This window comes from Chiloscyllium plagiosum, chromosome 11, assembly GCF_004010195.1.
Source record: "Chiloscyllium plagiosum isolate BGI_BamShark_2017 chromosome 11, ASM401019v2, whole genome shotgun sequence".
NCBI classification, from domain to species: Eukaryota; Metazoa; Chordata; class Chondrichthyes; order Orectolobiformes; family Hemiscylliidae; genus Chiloscyllium; species Chiloscyllium plagiosum.
The window spans coordinates 67,744,889-67,761,108 of record NC_057720.1 but is presented as its reverse complement, the minus strand read 5'-3'; the positions used below and the strand labels follow the sequence as shown (position 1 = coordinate 67,761,108).

Genomic DNA, 16,220 nt, shown 5'->3' with positions numbered 1-16,220 from the left:
TTTAATACAGACATTGCACAAGTCTGGTATCAAAATAACAATAATTCTAATTTATTATGCACAGAACTCCCCTCTTTTCTGACCACTGTCCCTATTGCATACTTACTGAAAATAGTTCCACCACAACTCCTACTTGCAGTCAGGAATAGATGAAAATGGTTAGGAACATTAAGTTTATGACAAGAAGAATATTCAACAATTTTTCAATTTTTTTCCATTGTAATATCCAGATAACCAAGACTGAACTCATGATTTAACTTGACTTGATAGTAATGTTGTCCAAACTGCTATCAATAATTGCCTCAATATTCAAAACCAAATTAGATATGGGGTTGCCTCTTGCCCTGCCATCCACAGCAGTTGGGAATGCATTCCAACCAATACTAGCTGCCCCATAGCTATTTAATGTTTTATGATGCACTAACTAGCTAAGGGTGAGATTTCCATCTCCATCCTGGGAGGAAGCTCCAGTCCAGCCAGCCAGTGGTTGGTATCTTTGCAGCAGCACCAGGTTGAAAATGATGGCCACTGCTGGGACTACACTCAGTATCCCAGAGAAAGGAATTAACTGCAATAAGCCTGGACTTATCTTTGTTCTATGAGCAGGGTCTGGCTGCCAGAAATAATGGGAAAGGGAGAATGAATAGAAATTAATTTCAAACACAAATAACTTTTCTTCTTCTCCCAAGGTATAGAATGGACATATAGACAGAGAAGATTGTGTTTGTAGAGTTTGAGATATTTATTCACTAAAGGTATACACATCATAGCATCCTGAGACTGGACATGTACTTCAAATTAAAAGCAACACAGAATTAAAAATACACAAGACAGGAGTGAAAAAGCAGATTCCTAGAAACAGAATGATGCAGGCACAACCTTTTAGAGTGTTTAAATAGTGGGTAAGGGACATCAATTACTTATAAAAGGTGACAGACACCACAGTCCACAAATTGGCTACTCAGTCAATAGTGGCAGCAGCTGATCATGACATGACCACACTTCGTACAGGTAGAAACAGCAAAGATAAACAAACAAAACAAACAGTAAAAATATCAAAGCTTCTATAGAATTGTAGACTGTTACAGGCAAGAATACAGAAGATCTAACAACAGAAAATGGCAACACTCAATGGTATCTGCCTCAATGATGGCACCTGCTGTACAGGCAGAGGAAATGTATCACTGTTTCCACATGTTAGGTCAATCTCCTTATCCAAGATCCACTTACAAAAGTCTGTAATAACTTTGGATACCGTCCAGTATCTTCAGCTTTTTGTTTTGTGATTTGCATAGTTGGGAAATCCAAACTGAGAGATCATAATGTTAGAATACTTCAGAGGCATGCTGCCATAGATAGCAGCTAACTGATTTAAACACCAGGACCTTTGAAGCAAGTGTTCCGCCCGATGCCACATGCCATTGAAACCACTGTTGGAATCTTTTTCTAGATTCCTCATGTCCACCGGCTTCACAAACACTCCTGATGGCTTCCCGGTATGCTTTGCAACTATAAAATTCATTGCAATGTCATCACAATTCTGGGTCTTGTCGATTAAACTGTGGACAGCTGGGAGTTGAACTTTAAACTTGTCGAGGTAACTGGCATGGAAAAATGCAGCTCCAATTAACACCATGGAGTAATGGCCACCACTTCCACCCAGTGCATTCTGGAGTTCAAAGCTGCCATAGCTGTAAATTCCAGAGGAAGTTATGATGTGTTTCCGGGGGACAAACCCAACAATTTGATCTGGAAATTGCTGAAATACAAACACAGAGTAAAGAAAATCTTCCCAGTGACAGCTTTAAACTTATTCCTTAACAAATGAAGGCATGTTTTCCAATACAACAATCCTACTTAATATACCTTGATGAGACTTCTTCTCAACAATTATCTTACTAAACTTTATACCAATATACTGTAACTTTTGTCTACAGCATGTTCTGTTTACAGTAGGGATCAACTGTGTTATTCTTCTTTCCTTAAGCCCATAGAGACCTCATAACACATTCGTTACAGGCCTAATATACAGAGTGACAGCTTAGATTTGATTTCCTCCACAGTGTCTCCTCTTTCCTTTTCTGTGGATTTTTCCAGCCCTATAACCCTCAGATTACAGTGTTGGTCAAGTTCTGTTCTTTGCAGCATCACGGATTTTATTCCCTTTATCACTGACTCCCATGGTTTTCACTATCAAAATCCCAATTTGAATTCCTCTTCTCCTCAAAATCAACCTCTCATTTAAAGCTTTTGGTCACCATCTCCTAATGTGGCTCTGTTTTGTTTGATACTCCAGTGAAGTGCCTTAGGGTGTTTTACACTATAAAGAGAAGTGTTGTTGTAAATGTACCACAGAATATGACAGTGAACCATTAAGCCCAGGATGTTTCTCAGCACAATTGCCAATCTGTATAATAAACCTGAGTTCACCAGAGAAGGCTTGAAGAGAAAGAAATGAGAAACTTATGCTTCTTCTTGTTATTGTGCTAGCTGTACTTAAATATGCATTTATCTTAAATCTGACAAGATTGAGTTAAGGTGGAACGCATCCACAGTTAAGAAGCTAGCTAACAGCTTCGTGCTCATATTGGAGGGTAGGTGGTAAAAATAGAAATGCAACCATCAAATATGTTAATAGGATAGAAAGGAAAAGAGGTGTGGGGAGTGGGAGGGAATCTAAGCATGTCCTAACCACTAAACTAAAATATCTCAGTATAATTTCTAGTGGAATGGCTACATCTTCTAATGTTTACCTTCCAGTGTTATGATCACAGTGAAAATAGGGTCAAAAAGGGAGGCACTGGAAAAGTGCAGCAGGTCATGCAGCATCCAAGGAGCAGGAGAGTCTACGTTTTGGCCATAAGCTCTTCATCAGGAATGTAAGTCCTTCACAGTGAAAACAGACAATATTAAACTTTCATCAGTTGACTTTAACACTTGATATTTCCAAGGATTAAGAACAGTTTTGCAAAACAGACACTGCTGGCTAAAACTGTCTGCTGTGATCAGCTGATAAGGAGGCACTTCAGATGGAATATATAATACCAGCAGCCTTGAGATTACTAATTTAATCAAGCATTGAATCTCAGTAAGCTGCCTAGAAATTCACATCTATTGTTTTACTCACATTTGCAAGATATCCACACAATACTGAGATGAAAGGTTACATGGAGAGGGTTCAATTTGGAAAATGTCATAGAAATAGTCCAATAAAATATAACTAAAGTATGCTTTGGTCTTTTGCTTTGAGCAACAAAGGGAGAGAAAGCAACAAGGACTGAACATAGCAAGAATACAAAAAGGTCCTCTCGCCATGCCATAATCTCAATCTCAGCAATTTAGTGCGGTGGAAAGAAAACTTGAAAAAACTTCAGCTGATTAAAAAATCAAAGATATCTGCAAGCTTCACCACTCCTGAGCAAATCATGCAACAGCTATGCAGTTGGGACTCAGTTTTCATTTTTGCAACTCAGAACACAAACTATAAACTACCTTTGCTTTCCTGGCTGCACCAGATACTCTTCCCTCCCCACATTTTCTCCGTTCTGCTCCCCAGAGTGTTTCTATTTTGGGGATGGGACGGATAATAAAACTTCACTCAAGCAAACTGGCCACTCCTTTAGTTTTGGTCTGGTTCATTAAGTTCAATTGAAGTGAAGTAGCCTTATGCTAAGACAGAAACAATATAAAGATAATGGTTATGACTGACAAAGAAGCAGTTCAAAAAAAAAAGAGGGGAGCCATGAATTTCCTCCCTCTTCCCCTTTACCACCAACATCTCAACTGGCTGTAACAAGTTTAGGCGTTTGGTCCATTACTAACGCGTGATTAACAAAAGAACTGGAGTCATAGAGGTCTACAGCACAGAAAAAGTTCCTCTAATCAGCAATTTTTCCTTAGATACTGAAGCAGCCCAAGCCCAAATGTAGTAAGAGGGACAGTAACTTGGGCTGACAAGTGACATAGTGCCAATGAATGATCATCACCATAAAGAGAGAATCATTACCTCTGGACATTTAATGGCATTATTGGTGCTGGATGACAAACCAACACAGGGACCCTGAGGTCACTGGGTCAAAATACTTGAACCACATCCCTAATGGCAGTGTGGGTCTACTGAACAACCAATGGACTGCAGCAGTTCAAGGCAACATCTCACCACTCCCCTTCAAGGGCAACTAGGGACGGGCAATAAATGCTGACCCAGCCAGCAATGTGAATTAAATTTTTAATTAGAGAGAAATCAGCATTTTCCTACATATTGGATGTCCACAAACCTTGTAGTGAACAAAATAAAGATTTTCTGTTTGTAAGTGAATTACATTTCGGCATTCTGATAAAAGGACTCTTGGCAAAGAACACTGACATACCACTGGTTAGCGTTTAGAGAGTGAATTTGTTACGATTGTGGTTAATATGGGACCTATCCTAAACTTGCCTATGTTAGGGATAGATACTTATTGGGGAATGAACTGTCACAAATTAAATCAGCAGAATGTGGCAAGCACACCAGGAACTAAAGGAGTTCAGATGCTCTTGTGAAGGACAGTAAAACCCATAAAGTTTGAAGTATCTCCAGGAGAATCACTCAATTTAAACTGGGCTGAACTCAATCCAGAAGTGTCAGAAAGGGCCAAAACAGATATAAAAGGAACTAAAGCAATAATCTTAAAAGCCAGACAAAGAGTGACAAAACAGGCCAAAACCAGAGATATGGTTAATATATATATTCAGGGCAGAATTACAAGAGGATTGGGTTCTCAAACAGGCAAAGAAGATTAAGGTGAAGACTGATTTAGTTACAGAGGTGCAAGGGAGTTTAGAAGAAGCTGAAATCCACCTGATGACAGTACTTTTTCAAGGAAAGTGGAATTAGTTAGGGGAAAACAAAGGGAAAAGGTTGGGGAAAACAAAGGGAAAGTGAAACAGACCTTACAGAAGACACTAGTGACAGAGATCACCAGGGGCATACCAATGAGTTAAACACAAAATTTACCTACTGGGATATTGAAGTAACAGAATCAAGCTTCAGATCTCAACTAGTCACATCAGTGATGCAAAGTTAAGTTAGAATAAGGTGAGCAATCCAACTCCAGATAGTCTACAGGAGACAAGCATCAGATTATCACAAGTCAAATTTATACAAGTGCCTTAATAGGACTGGGCAGTGCATGGTTAAATATTGGGAGGGTGGCACAGCCTAATATATGCGACTGTTGATACCAATACAGGTTTGAATTTAGGTTAGGACAGCAAGAAATGAATGTGGACCATGTGTGCTTTGTCCTAGTTTTTGTAGTGATCTTTCATAATTACCCTGAAATGGAGTACTCACTGTAAACAAAATTGAGAAAAACTGTTTGTTTCTTTCTGTGTGATGTGATCACCTTATCAATATTCAACTTTCATTATTTGTCTTTAACACCCAACACTTCCATGAAGTAAAAATGGTGTTAAAGAGAGGACATGAATTATTTTAAAAACAACAATTAATATTAACTAAGCCATGGCAACCAACATGGAGTATATAAAATAGTTGAGGAGAAAGTGAGGTCTGCAGATGCTGGAGATCAGAGATGGAAATGTGTTGCTGGAAAAGCGCAGCAGGTCAGGCAGCATCTAGGGAACAGGAGAATCGACGTTTCGGGCATTAGCCTTTGAATCAACATTTTAATCAAGAGGCACAAACTTGTATTTTTTTAAAACACTCTTGCATGATAATTTCACAGATTGGAGATGAAAGATAACCTGAGTGTTCATCTTGGAAAAGACAATGGAGATAGTCTGGGAATATACACATGAACCACATTTCAGTAGCTTCAAAAATAGAAATTGGTGGAAAAGCTCAGCAAGTCTGGTAGCATCAGTGCAGATAAATCAGAATTAAAGTTTTAGCTCCAGTGACCTTTGTTCAGAACTGAAAGGTGGTGCTTAGCTACCTTCTTGATTTGCTCCTGCCCATCTGGTGCAGGTATACCTCATGCTGTTAAGAATGGAGTTCCTGGACATATTGATCCAGTGATAGTGAAGAAATAATGATTCGGTTTAAAGTCAGAATGGAGTGTGGCTTAGGGAGGATCTTGCAGTGTTCCATTTACCTCATGACCTTTTGGAAGGAAAGGTGGATGGTGCAGCTTAAGATGGTTTGATTTGGCATAGGTCACCACTTTGAGGAATGATGAAACAACATAATCGGGATGGAGATCCTGGACCTCCAAAACTACACTTTGTGCTAGATATGGATTGAACTGGACTCTCAGTGAGATGATGGAAGAAGTTATTAACAGTGTTATCAAGTGACATTTGCTGAGTAACAACCTGCTCACTCTGGGCTCTGTTGGGGCTTTGGCAGGGTCACTCCACTCCTGACTTCATTATCGCCTTGGTTCAACATGAAGAGAAGAACTGAACTTCAGTGGTGTGGTGGTCTTTGACATCAAGGCAGACAAGCAGGAGGCTGGAAGAACACAGCAAGTCAGGCAGAATCAGAAGGTGGGAAGTCAACATTTTAGGTGTAACCCTTCTTCTGGGTTACACTGAGTTCTCCACCTCCTGATGCTTCCTGGCTTGCTGTGTATTTCCGGCCATCTGCTTGTCTACCTTGGATTCCAGCATCTGCAGGTTTTTTTGTCTTTGACAATAAGGCAGCATTTGACCAAGAATGGCATTAAGCAGCCCTAAAATATCTAGTTGCAGGCATCACGGGCACAAGGGAAGATGGTTGGGTCACTGGAGGTCAATCATATCAATCCAAGAACATCTCTGCAGGAGTCACTCAGGGTATAGTCTTTGCCCCAACTCTCTACAGCTGCTTCATTAATGACTTTCCTTCCATATGGTCAGAAGGGGAGATTTTTGCTGATGATTGCATAATGTTCAGCACCATTGTGAATCCTCAGATACTTTTGCAGTCTGTGGCCACACATTGGAAGATCTGGTCAGCCTTCAGGCTTGGGCTGAAAAGTGTTAAATCACATTCACCCAGTCAATCACCGTCTCCAACAGAAGAATCATCACTTGATGCTCAATGGCATTACCATTGCTGAAATCCAGAATGCACACATTCTTGGGTTTACCACTGACCAGAAACTAAATTAGACCAGATGTAAACACACTATGGTTACAACAGCAGATCAAGGGCTAAAAATTCTGTGGCATTAACTTAACACTTGTTTCCTTAAAACTCTCCAACATCTGCAAGGCACAGATCAGGAGCATGTTGGAATTTCTCCAGCAATTTCTGTTTTTGTTTTTCTTTCTCTGATAAATACTGTTTGCTTTGGAGATGGTAACTACTTGCGTTTGAACAAAGCCAGGAAAGAACAGCAAATGTAACCAGTGACACTCCCACAACCAAGTGAAACTCTGGCATAAGAAACTAAGTGACTTGACCCTTACGTGGTTTCCACTGCTTCCACACCTAACAAACCTTGTCCGGCAAGCACCATCCACTGAAAACATACAGTGGTTTCATAAAATGTTCCTAGACATGACTATCAATCAAATATTACAGTAAAAAAGTAGTCAGTAGATTTTAGTTTCCTCAAGTTTGTATATGTTAGAATGGTTTGGAAGTGGTTGGTAAGGCCTCTTCTGGTGTACTATGCTACTAGTCCTGTTGTGGAAAGATATTATTAAGCTGGAGAGGGTTTAAAATAGATTTAAGAGGATACTGCCAGGAATTTAGGGGTTGAATTATAAGGAGATGCTAGATTGACTGGGACCTTTTTCACCGGAGAGTAAGAGGTTGAGGGGTGACCTTACGGAGATTTTTTAAATCATGAGGGGTATAGGTAAGGTGAATGACCACTGTCTTATCCCTAGGTTGGGTGACTTCAAGGCCACATGTTTAAAGGTAAGAGGAGAAAGATTTTAAAAAAGGACTGGAGATGCAACTTTTTTTCTTTTTTTACACAGAGCGCGGTTCATGTGTGGAATGAACTTTCAGGGGAAGTGGTGTATGAGAATACAGTTACAACATTTAAAATATATTTGGATAAGATCATGAATAGGAAAGATTTGGAGGCATATGGGCCAAGCGGAGGCAGGTGGGATTAATTTCGTTTCGGATTGTGGTTGACATGGACTTGTTGGACCAAAAAGCCTGTATCCGTGCTGGATGACTCTATGGCTCTGGCTCAAAATACTCTCCACTTGCCTGGATGGTTGCAGTTCCACCAACGAAGAAACTTGCCACCATTCAGACAAAATTGGCCACTTTTAACATTAACTTCCTCCACCACTATATACAGTGGCAATACTGTGTACATCCACAAGGTTCACTGCTCTAACTCCCAAGACTCCTTCAACAATCCCTTCCAAACTTGTGACCTCCATCACCTTCAAATACATGGGAGGCAGGCACTTCAAAACACCATTATCCTCCAGTTTCCCAACAAGTCTCACACAACCTGACTTTTAAGTATATAAAACGTTCTTTATTGTTGCTGGATGAAAATCCTGGAACTCCCTTCCCAACAACACTGTGGGTGTCCCAGTGCCCCATGACTGCAGATATTCAAGATGACAGTTCAATATCACCTTATCCAGAACCATTAGGGATGGGCAATTAATGCTGCACAAGCTAGCAACACCCACGAACAAAAAGCATTCCTTCACTAAAAGAACACATGGGAACATTTTATGACAATCAATGATATTTCATGGCACCATTACTGAAACTGACTTCCAATTCCATCTTTATTAAAGAATTGACTTTAAATTAAACCAACTGTTGTAATGTGATTTGAACCTGTGCCCCCATGGTGGTTGTGTTGGCTTCTATATTGTTAGTCCAATGATACCTCCGTGACACCACGGTCTTGTTTCAAACAAGATTTCTTTTTACAACACTAAGTCAAGGTGAAAGGAGGTATAAAGAGCCATCTTCAATGTAAGCAAGCAAATATCCAGCTAAACAGAAACACGTAATCACAATGATACTTAAAAACAGGAAGGCTGTTCACGGACTTTACAAATAAATTTCCATTTACCCAGGGATTGTACAGGTAATTAACACGGGGCTTTTCAGAAGTACAGGAGTTGGGAGGTCATGTTGCGGCTGTACAGGACATTGATTAGGCCATTGTTGGAATATTGCGTGCAATTCTTGTCTCCTTCGTATCAGAAATATGCTGTGAAATTTGAAAGGGTTTGGAAAAGATTTACAAGGATATTGCCGGGGTTGGAGGATTTGAGCTACAGGGAGAGGCTGAACAGGCTGGGGCTGTTTTCCCTGGAGCGTTGGAGGTTGAGGGGTGACCTTATAGAGGTTTACAAAGTTATGAGGGGCATGGATAGGGTAAATAGACAAAGTCTTTTCCCTGGGGTTGAGGAGTCCAGAACTAGAGGGCATAGGTTGAGGGTGAAAGGGGAAAGAAATAAAAGAAACCTAAGGGGCAACGTTTTCACAAAGAGGATGGTACGTGTATGGAATGAGCTGCCAGAGGAGATGGGCGGCACGGTGGCACAGTGGTTAGCACTGCTGCCTCACAGCGCCAGAGACCCGGGTTCAATTCCCGACTCAGGCGACTGACTGTGTGGAATTTGCACATTCTCCCCATGTCTGCGTGGGTTTCCTCCGGTTGCTCCAGTTTCCTCCCACAGTCACAAAGATGTGCGGGTCAGGTGAATTGGCCATGCTAAATTGCCCTTAGTGTTAGGTTAAAGGGGTAAATGCAGGGGTATGGGTGGGTTGCGCTTCGGCGGGTCGGTGTGGACTTGTTGGGCCGAAGGGCCTGTTTCCACACTGTAAGTAATCTAATCTAATCTAATCTAATCAAATGGTGGAAGCTGGTAAAATTGCAACATTTAAGAGGCATTTGGATGGGTACATGAATAGGAAGGGTTTGGAGGGATATGGGCCATGTGCTGGCAGATGGGACTAGATTGCGTTGGGATATCTGGTTGGCATAGACGGGATGGACCGAAGGATCTGCTTCCACACTGTACATCTCTATGCCTCTAGTTACTTTATTCCTTTGTGCATCGTTTCATTGAAACAGAATGGCAAGTACCCAGTCAGAAAATATTTAGAAACATACCTGCCACACTGAGTAAGCAAAATCAAGGTCATAGGCGCTAATTAAAATATCGTCATCAAGCATCAAGACAGCTGGAAAAGAAAAGAGAAAATGCATTAAAATGTTCCATAAGTATACAAATAATCATACCATATACAGAAACTTTACACTAATATAGACATATTTCACAAAGATAAAACACTAGCATTCTCCTCTTGATTTCTCAGTTTAGACAACCATTTTCCTAACAAGCTTGTCTGTTAGGGTTAGCCTGATCTTCTCACTGTTATGTCACTCCTCCATTCTCCCAAGAAATCCACCTTCAACCTACTTATACTATCCTGTTAATGGCTTCCTATCACAACAGTTCAGTTTAATCATTTAAGAGATGGAGAGCAGTTGATTATTTTTCTCTCATAGGTTCATTAGTATATGGGCTTTTTCTTCCCATAAAATAGTGGATGCTAGGCCATACATTGATTATGCACTCAAGGCAGAGTTAGATAGATTATTGACATACAAGGGAGTTTTGGATCATGGGAGGAAAACAGGAAAGAGGAGTTGAGACTAGACCAGATTATCCAAGGTCTTACTGAAAGCACAGCAAATTTGAAGGCCAAATCACCAATTCTGGAGTGAATAGTTTCTGCTCTGCTCATTCTAGCCAGATTATTTCCAGCCACTTTTGCCATAACAAAGAATCTGCTAAAGTTAACTTTTGTTACTTCGAATGAAATTATTGGAAATGTAAAGTTGATGGTCTTGACTCATTTCAAACAGAAACTTCACAATATTCACCATAACTCAAATTTAGGTTTACTCACTGTAAACCAGATCACAATTTATGACTGGGCAACAAGATATCTTTAACAATAAAAGTAAAAGGAGTCCAAGCAAAATTTTATTGAAACATAAGTTACAGATTCACACAAATAATTTTAGCTCCCAATTATACTTGGAAAGGGAGAAAATAGGTTAAAAGCCAATTCAGTCAATTAAGACCAATGAAATTGTAACAATTCCAAGAAATCTTACCTTTGGTTTCCAATTCTGGAAATGGCTCTAGTCGGTTTCGCATTCTATTTACAGTCTGTTCCTTAAATAGAACAGGGATGGGATGTGGTCCCAATGAATCCCATAAATCTGTTGGTGCTTTTATTCCAACACTATTCCAAACAACAATGATCTTGTGTAAATTTGAAATGGCCTGATAATGATTGAGCAGTTTAAGAAGCAGGTCTGTTCTATTGTAAGACTGCATGATTATGGTGAAGGAATTCTGAATGTCGGTTCGCTGGTCATCTTGCTCCCTGCGGACAAGAACAGCTCCACTTTCCACAACTTTGGGTAATAATGTCGTCAGAACAGCTCCCACAATAAAGACAATTAGGATAGCCATCACTAAATACGAGGGAAGTATCCCACCACCAAATATTCGCCTTGTAAATCTGTGGACATCAAAGTTACTTTTAGTGTAATACTCAAAAAAAGACTCTTGTAAATTATGTGCAAGATCCCAACCCACCCATGTGTAGCATCCAAGATAAAATTCTTTTTTAACACCATGCTAAAATATAAACAGAAGAACATAACATATTTGACACACAAAAAACAGTTATGCACAATAAGCTTTTTTTTAAAAAAAGCATTTTAGCCCTTTCCAGCTTACTGTCACCAAAGATGAGATCTTGGGATTTGTGAAAACAGCAGTTCCTAAACTTTGATTGACAATGGGGTTGCAAATTCCCCTTCTCCAAGGTCACAATGTTAACTATGGAAAGGTGACTCCACAAGGCAGGACAGCCTGAACCCATAGGATCAATACTGCCAAACGCAAAGAGATGACAGCAAGGACAAAGCACCTTTTGATCTTATTAAGAACGTCTGGTGCTGAGCTGAGTAGACCAGGATGCCTATGCAGTAAAAACAATGACTGCAGATGCTGGAAACCAGATTCTGGATTAGTGGTGCTGGAAGAGCACAGCAGTTCAGGAAGCATCCCAGGAGCTTCGAAATCGACGTTTCGGGCAAAAGCCCTTCATCAGGATGCCTATGCACCAACTTAACGGCAACTGAAGCAGACAAGGTTGAGTGCAGTAGCTGAGTGCAGTAGTTAAGTGCAGGAGGAACCAGGGGGTCATGCAGCTCAGCACTGATGGTGAATGGCAGTGCCAGCAGCTTCTCAAGGGAGGGCAAGGAGGAGCAACAAACAATCACATCCCAAAAAAGACTAAAACATCAATGTGATTAAAAACTCATAATGGGGGCAAATATGAGAGTGTGTCTGGTTCAGCTTCAGTTGCCAGGGACAGAGATGGGGTCAATAGCAAGCAAGTTTGTAGTGGGAACTGAAGATAACAGCTTTGGTCCTTGTAATAAGTAATGAGAGGAAATTTTTGCACATTTAGTACAAGATGTCAGACAAGCAGTCTGACAATTGTAGAGTGATGAAGGGAAGCTAGGTGATGTCACTGTGTGCATCTGTGGAAATTGACACTTCTCAGATGATGCAACATGTTGATAAGGAATAGAAGAGGGTCATGGCTAGATCCTTGGTGAAGTTGGGGGGAAGGAGGGGCAGGAATACACCAGAACGAACATGCAGGAGTAAAAGAAGATAATTTTCTGGTTCTAAACAGAATATACATGCATTTGGAGAGGTGAGGGCTGATTAGGGATCGCCAACATGGCTTGGTGAGTGGGAAATCATGTGTCTCAAACTTTATTGAATTTTTTTGAGGATGTGATCAAGAAAATAGATGAGGGCAAGGTGGTAGATGTCAACATGGACTTTAGTGAGGCCTTTGACAAGGTTTTGCATTGGTAGACTGATTGTAAAGTTAGATCACGATGGATTCAGGGAGAGCTTGGCTAATTAGATCCAAAATTGGCTTGATGCTAGGAAGAGGGTGGAGTGTTGTTTTATTGGATTGGAGGCCTATTCTGCAGGAATTGGTGCTGGGTCCACTGTTGTTTGTAAATGTAAATGATTTGGATGAGAAGACAAAAAAGCATGGTAAGTTTGTGTATGACACCAAAATTGGTAGCCATGACTTGGAGGTGCCAGTGTTGAACTGGAATGGACGAAGTTTTTTAAAAAATCACACAACACTGAACCTTGCTATCAGCTCGGCAGGAGTTGATAGCAATTCAATCAAGTTGAGAGACACGATTTCCCACTCACCAAACCATGTTGACGATCCCTTATAGCCCTTGCCTCTCCAAATGAACGGGTATCCTGTCCCTCAGAATCGCCTCTAGTAACTTATCAACCACTGAAGTCAGATTCACCAGTCTACAGTTCCTCAGCTTCTCCTTGCAGCCTTTTTGTAAAATAAGGGCACGATATTAGCCACTCTACAGTTTTCCAGTACCTCACCCGTAGTTGTAAGTGGAACAAATATCTCCGCTAGAGACCCTGTGATTTCTTCCCTATCTTCCCACAGCATCCTGCAATACACTTAGTCAGGTCTCAGAAATCTATGTACTTTTATGCTTTTTAAAATTTACAATACCTCTTCTTCTATAACGTGGACTGTTTCAAGATATCAATATTTATTTCCAAGCTCCCGAGCTTCCATGTCTTTCGCCATTGTAAAGACTGATGCGAAATATTCGTTTAGGATCACCCCCATCTCCTGTGGTTTCACACATGGTCAATCTCGCTGATCTTTAAGGGGCCCTATTCTCACCCTACTTCTCTTTTGCCCTTAGGCTAAGAATTCTGCAGACAGTAACTCAAATCATCTCTCCTGTAAACCAATGCCTGGATGGATGCTTTTCTAGATTTCAGACCATTCGACAAGATTCAAAATGAAGCATCCCACTTGACTGATACAAACACCTTCAATAGTTATTCTAATCATTATTGCTATTCCAGTCTTCTGCTTGTCCTCCACCTCCTGATGCTGCCTGGCTTATTGTGCTCTCCTGGCCCCCCCATATGTCAAATTTGGATTCCAGCATCTGCAGTTTTTTTTGTCTCTTGACAAATAGTGGCAGCAACATGTACCTGGGTGGCAGGGTGAAATGTGAGGAGGATGTTAGGAGATTACAGGGTGACCTGGACAGGTTAGGTGAGTGGTCAGATGCATGGCAGATGCAGTTTAATGTGGATAAATGTATGGTTATCCACTTTGGTGGCAAGAACAGGAAGGCAGATTACTACCTAAATGGAATCAATTTAGGTAAAGGGTCAGTACAAAGAGAGCTGGGTGTTCTTGTACACCAGTCAATGAAGGTAAGCATGCAGGTACAGCAGGTAGTGAAGAAGACTAATAGCATGTTGGCCTTCATAACAAGAGGGATTGAGTATAGAAGCAAAGAGGTTCTTCTGCAGCTGTACAGGGCCCTGGTGAGACCACACCTGGAGTACTGTGTGCAGTTCTGGTCTCCAAATTTGAGGAAAGACATTCTGGCTATTGAGGGAGTGCAGCGTAGGTTCACGAGGTCAATTCCTGGAATGGCGGGACTACCTTACACTGAAAGACTGGAGTGACTGGGCTTGTATACCCTTGAGTTTAGAAGGAAGAAGGGCTTATGCCCGAAACGTCGATTCTCCTGCTCCCTGGATGCTGCCTGACCTGCTGCGCTTTTCGATACTGATTAAGGATGATCAGCCATGATCATATTGTATGGTGGTGCAGGCTCGAAGGGCAGAATGGTCTACTCCTGCACCTATTGTCTATTGTCATAAACAAGTTACACGGCAGTAACTCATGGTTTCTTCAGTACCTTGCAAACCCACAAGCTCCACCTCCAAGGATGACAGGAACCAACAGAAGCACAGGAACATCACCACTTGCAAGTCTATTGCCACTTCTTTACTGTTGCTAGGTTAAAATCCCAGAACTTTGCCCTGATCAACAATGTGTGTGTCCTTATATAACAAAGACTGCAGCAGTTCACCACTATTTTTAGTCCAATTAGGAATAGGAAATAAATAATGAACAAGCCAGTGTCTCCCACATTCAACAAATTACAGTACAAAGAAAAACCACAGTCAAACCCAATCCTGTTATCACCCAACATCTACTTATCCCAGCAGGAGTCACTGTTTTGCCGACTTGAAATCACTGATTTTGCAGTTCGGATAGCTAAAACAATATAAACAGTAGCAACTCTTGCAGCTATCTAAAATTATTGATTAACATTCATTCAGGGGCACCAAGTCAAATCAAAGCAGCAATAAATGCCGTTTGGAAACCGTGAGTTTGTTCTCACAATTGCTGAGTACATCAGGCAATGATTTACTTTTCACGCCGTCGGAGCTCTTATAACTGAACTTCTAAGGCTGACATTTGTTTCCAAAAAACGTTTTAAAGAAAGTACGGCTCCCTGCGTTTAGATGCAGGCACTCATTTGTAATACCAGAACCACCCAGTGTGCAAAAGTAGTAAAATTAAACTCGAGTTATATTAGTCAGAAGCAAAACACGACAGACAGCCTTTATTCACTGACTGTAATGCATTTCATGCGGCGAAATCCCTACAACACAGCAGAAGAGGGACCCATTCATTGACGAAGCTGTACCGCCATTAACTGCAAAGCCCGGGGGTAACTGTTCAAGGGGAGGCCTCAGGCCCGCGACCCTCAAACCCATTCCCCTGAATCTGACAACGACCTCATAATCAAACCGCAGCATTAAAGAGAAAGGAGGGATGTTATAACAGCTGAACAATCAACGTTCCTCCGCAGCCAACCATCACCCACCTCATACCCGACACCGACCCTAACTCCAAACTCACAGACAGAAGGGGAAGAGGCTGAACCCCTTCGTGTACCGCGCACGCGCGGAATGCACCCCCCACCCATACACCGTCCTACCTAAGCCGGCATTGCGCACGCGCAGCAACGCTCGTATTAGATTTCCCCGTTCACCTGGACCGGTATAGCACACACGCAGCAACCTCTGCACCTAATCCGGCACTGCGCTCCATTCAGACTTGGTCCGGCAATGCGCATGTGCAACACTCCTCTGCGCGCGCCCCCCCTTCACTTGCGCTAGCACTGCGCATGCTCAAATTCAAGAGCCCCTCAAATCCAAGACATTTCTCTGGAGGGCTCTGTTAGAAGGCGTCCAGTCTCCTCGGTGTACAGGAGACAGTATTGGGAGTAACGGATACACTTGCGCTAGCACTGCGCATGCTCAAATTCAAGAGCCCCTCAAATCCAAGACATGTTCTCTGGAGGGCTCTG

At 41.5% G+C, this 16,220-nt stretch overlaps 1 protein-coding gene across 6 annotated transcripts; it reads right to left on the bottom strand.

Annotated features, from left to right (window-relative positions):
- Positions 1-721: 721 nt before the first annotated feature.
- extl2 (exostosin-like glycosyltransferase 2) lies at positions 722-15,997 on the bottom strand. 6 transcript variants are annotated; one of them, XM_043699677.1, is made up of 5 exons: positions 15,849-15,973; positions 13,207-13,345; positions 11,058-11,470; positions 10,044-10,114; positions 722-1,759 (listed from the first exon to the last, which is right to left on the bottom strand). In XM_043699677.1, the coding sequence occupies exons 3-5, from the start codon at positions 11,419-11,421 to the stop codon at positions 1,268-1,270; spliced, it is 927 nt and encodes a 308-aa protein (XP_043555612.1). In that variant the 5' UTR covers positions 11,422-11,470; positions 13,207-13,345; positions 15,849-15,973; the 3' UTR covers positions 722-1,267. The 6 variants fall into 6 exon arrangements, with proteins under 6 accessions (XP_043555612.1, XP_043555613.1, XP_043555611.1 ...); XM_043699678.1 differs by having other exon boundaries at positions 15,903-15,971; XM_043699676.1 differs by lacking the exon at positions 15,849-15,973 and adding an exon at positions 15,735-15,812.
- Positions 15,998-16,220: the final 223 nt, after the last annotated feature.

Bases quoted from the DNA above. Each gene is read 5' to 3' on its own strand.
- extl2 (XM_043699674.1), bottom strand. From the start codon at position 15,961: ATGGAGCGCAGTGCCGGATTAGGTGCAGAGGTTGCTGCGTGTGTGCTA. The intron at 11,471-15,902 runs GTGAACGGGGAA...TGATGTCCACAG, and splicing joins TGTGTGCTATACCGGTCCAG to ATTTACAAGGCGAATATTTG. The intron at 1,760-10,043 runs GTATGTTTCTAA...TTTGTATTTCAG, and splicing joins TTGCTTACTCAGTGTGGCAG to CAATTTCCAGATCAAATTGT.